We start from the raw sequence: 3,209 nt of genomic DNA on the forward strand, positions 1-3,209 counted from the left end.
CACCTGCTTTTGACTTTATTTCTGTTATTGTTTCTCACCTTCTCAGAGCCTGAGAGCGAAGGAAGCAGACTCTCAGCCAGTTTCTGCAATGGGTGTGAGAGAAGGAGGGAGGGGGCTGGCTACGCAGACTAACAGGAAACCACATGCTCGACGAGCTCTTTGCAGGCAGCCTTAGAACCAGATTTTTAATGTTTGTGTTGACTAATCTCCGCACAAGCTGCTGTACCCGCAGATCCCATGGACAGGGACAATACCTTGTGACACCTACACTGGGACACTCCTCATTTTTATCTCCCCCTAAGCACACAGGAAGAAATTCTCCCTTTTTGGGTCAATACGGAAATACCACCTGGACCGTGATGTTTCACTTGGCCGTTGAGCTTCAGTGTCCCCCTTGGCTGAAGAGGAGGCTCATCTCCGATGCCGTTTGCAAGGGAAGGAGGTGAGGTTTGCTTCCCGTCACTCTCGTGCTCACCACTTGAAGAAGACCAGCCCAGCCAGAGCCGCGTAGCCCAGCACCAGGAAGAGAACCTTCAAGAGACGATCGTTCTTGTCTTCCAGCTCCTTCGCAAGGATCTCAAAGAAGGTGATGAACAAGAAAGTGCCGCCTGCGATGCCTTGCAGGAGCAGGGAAGTAATGTTGCTGGCCGCATTTTGGGTGCTCTCAATCCCCATCCCAATGCTAATGCCCAGAGGAATCATCAGGCTCACCGTCACAGCCATCTTCACAGCATCCTTCAGTGGCAACGAGGTCTTGGCCATGCTGATGCCCAATGCCACCGCTACCAGTGTCTCGTGAATGGCAACTCCTAGGAACAAGCTCATGACTTTGCCGCCCTCCTCCTGCAAGCCCAGGGCCAGTCCCTCGAAGATGGAGTGCGTACACAAAGCAAACACCAGCCCGATGAGCCGTAAAGGGCTGGAGCGGGAGAGCTCCTGGATATTCAGGCCGTGGCTGTGGTGACCGTGTTCACTGTACAACGTGCGCCCTCGGGAAGACGCGATGAAGGGACTCTCGTATTCAGAGTCGCTCCCGACATCTGAACCGGCATTGAAGGTCTCTAAGTCAATGAAGGAGGGCTTTTCCTTCTGGAAGGTCAAGATGAGCTGCTCCACAAAGACCGTCACAAAGAAGCCAACCATCATGATGGTCTCGGCCACTGGGTAGTCTGTGGTCACGTTCCCCTGCCTGAGAACTTCATCGAGCTGGAACAAAGCAAACAATCCACTGTGAATCAATCACCTCTGTCCCTCTAAAGGGGAATATTCCTACTGTGTTCACACAACTCTAAATGGACACTAAATTGATCCATGAAGCTTTAATACCCTTGTATACAGGCCTCAGCATAAGAGACAGGGAACCTATTTCCCTTCCAACAGAAGGTTAGTGACTGTCTGAAAGTGTTTTAAACACACACTAAATGGCAGGAGTTTGAGTCTCACACCCCAGGCGATGCTCAGCCTCCTTCTGCATCAAGAAAATCTCCAGTTACTCCACCCAGACAGTCAGCAGTAGCCAAACGGGAGGCGGGCACAGCTCGCCCTCGTGATCTGAAACACCAGACACAGCTCAGCTGTTTCTGAGTGGCTTTGCGGGCCACTCTGACAAGACACAGACCCTTCACCCCCACTTCCACAGGGGCAGGGGTCTGGTGGCCTGGGCTCCTGCAGGGCAGGAGAGGGCAGGGTGGTCCCCCCTGCACAGGGGTCCCTAACATACTCAGTGGCACAGGTTCATTAAAATTGCTCGTAAGCAGTTACCTTTTCTCTCACCGCAGGCAGCAAGGCGTTGAAGCAGGTGGCCAGGAAAACTCCTCCTCCAAAGGAATTGCAGAGGGCAAGAACCTTCTTGGAGCGATGAGCTTTCTCGTAATCAGCCTCAATTATCTTGACAGGCAGAAGGGACCCAGCCAGCATGAGGACACAGATGCCCATCAGACACAGCACTTTGGTGACCACGATCTTCATCGCGCTTCCTGGTGAAGGCTCCCTGCCCTGGGCCCTGCGGATGGCAGCTGGCGGGGGTCCCTCCGGCCGCTGTTAGAGCGGGTACATCGGCAGGCGATGGCACAGACAGACCTCAAGGGAAAGGTGCTCCTGGGCTCAATACCTGCGGACGGGAGTAAATCAAGAGAGATTTTCCTATATAAGCATATATGGAGCAGAACAGCACCTCGCATCCCAAAATGCACGCCAGCCTCTGTATAGGAATCACCCTAACTCCCCAGAGGCAACGGGTGGGGATGGCAGCGGCAGCACCTCACACACGATGGGGTAGAGGAACAGCAGAGAGGAGAAAATTTAACTGCAGCAACCAGTAACTTAAAAACCTTGTAAGAGTTGTACTGGCCACACAGAACTGGCGCAGCCTCAGTTTTTAGAGGCTTCATTTGAAACACCTACACAGCGACAGAGACAAAATGCTTGATCTTGCAATAAGATCCATGTGAATCCAACCAAAGGATCAAGTCCTTGGCTTTTAACCATGAGAAACGAATATGGGCTTGAGCTGGTGGCTTTTTATCAACCAGATATGAACTTAAAGATCTCCAATGTTCACACGTTTGTTTTTTTCTTTTTACTGCCCTTGAAACTAGACTATTGGATTCATTCCTGCATGGCTTCCTGAGCCTCCATCACCATCTCGCTAGGGTGGGTCGCAGCCTCTACAGTTGGTTGTTTGCTCTGTACCAGAGTCAGTGGAAGTTTTGATTGCTGATCGATACGCACGTCTCTAAAGGGAAACCCTACGGAGAAATTCACTGCAAGGTTCTCTGTTGTCCACAGGGTGTAACAAAAGAGGAAGCAGAGGTGGTTTCATACAAGAGAAAAATGCAAGATTTGAGTTGCCTTGGTCACAAAAAGTGACTCAATCTGAAATGTAAAAGCATTTTCCTTCAGGTTACACGCAGTGACAGTGAAACTGGTTTTCCTAAAATCATTTTACAAAATAACAATGTTAAATCTATTCATAAAAATACATAAAGGTGAACAGGTCCCTCTACTGCTGCTTGTTCTTGCAGCAGCACAGCCAGCACCTCGGAGGATTTCACTTACCACTTGCATCGAATTGACTCGTAAAGTCAAATCAACGGCACCTCAAGAAGGTTCTCTTGCAGGTCATCCAGGTAAGGGCTGCCAGACAGCCCCGAGCACTGATGAGACGCTGCAGCGTGTATCAGGGTAACAAACTAACACAGAACACTTCC

General features: G+C 50.7%; 1 protein-coding gene across 1 annotated transcript; it reads right to left on the minus strand.

Annotated features, from left to right (window-relative positions):
- Positions 1 to 471: 471 nt before the first annotated feature.
- On the minus strand, positions 472 to 1,971 carry SLC39A3 (solute carrier family 39 (zinc transporter), member 3). The gene is made up of 2 exons (XM_009573149.1): positions 1,762 to 1,971; positions 472 to 1,206 (listed from the first exon to the last, which is right to left on the minus strand). The coding sequence occupies exons 1-2, from the start codon at positions 1,966 to 1,968 to the stop codon at positions 472 to 474; spliced, it is 942 nt and encodes a 313-aa protein (XP_009571444.1). The 5' UTR covers positions 1,969 to 1,971.
- Between the last annotated feature and the right edge of the window lie 1,238 nt (positions 1,972 to 3,209).

Source organism: Fulmarus glacialis, unplaced genomic scaffold (genome assembly GCF_000690835.1).
Source record: "Fulmarus glacialis isolate BGI_N327 unplaced genomic scaffold, ASM69083v1 Scaffold38872, whole genome shotgun sequence".
In the NCBI taxonomy this organism is placed as follows: Eukaryota; Metazoa; Chordata; class Aves; order Procellariiformes; family Procellariidae; genus Fulmarus; species Fulmarus glacialis.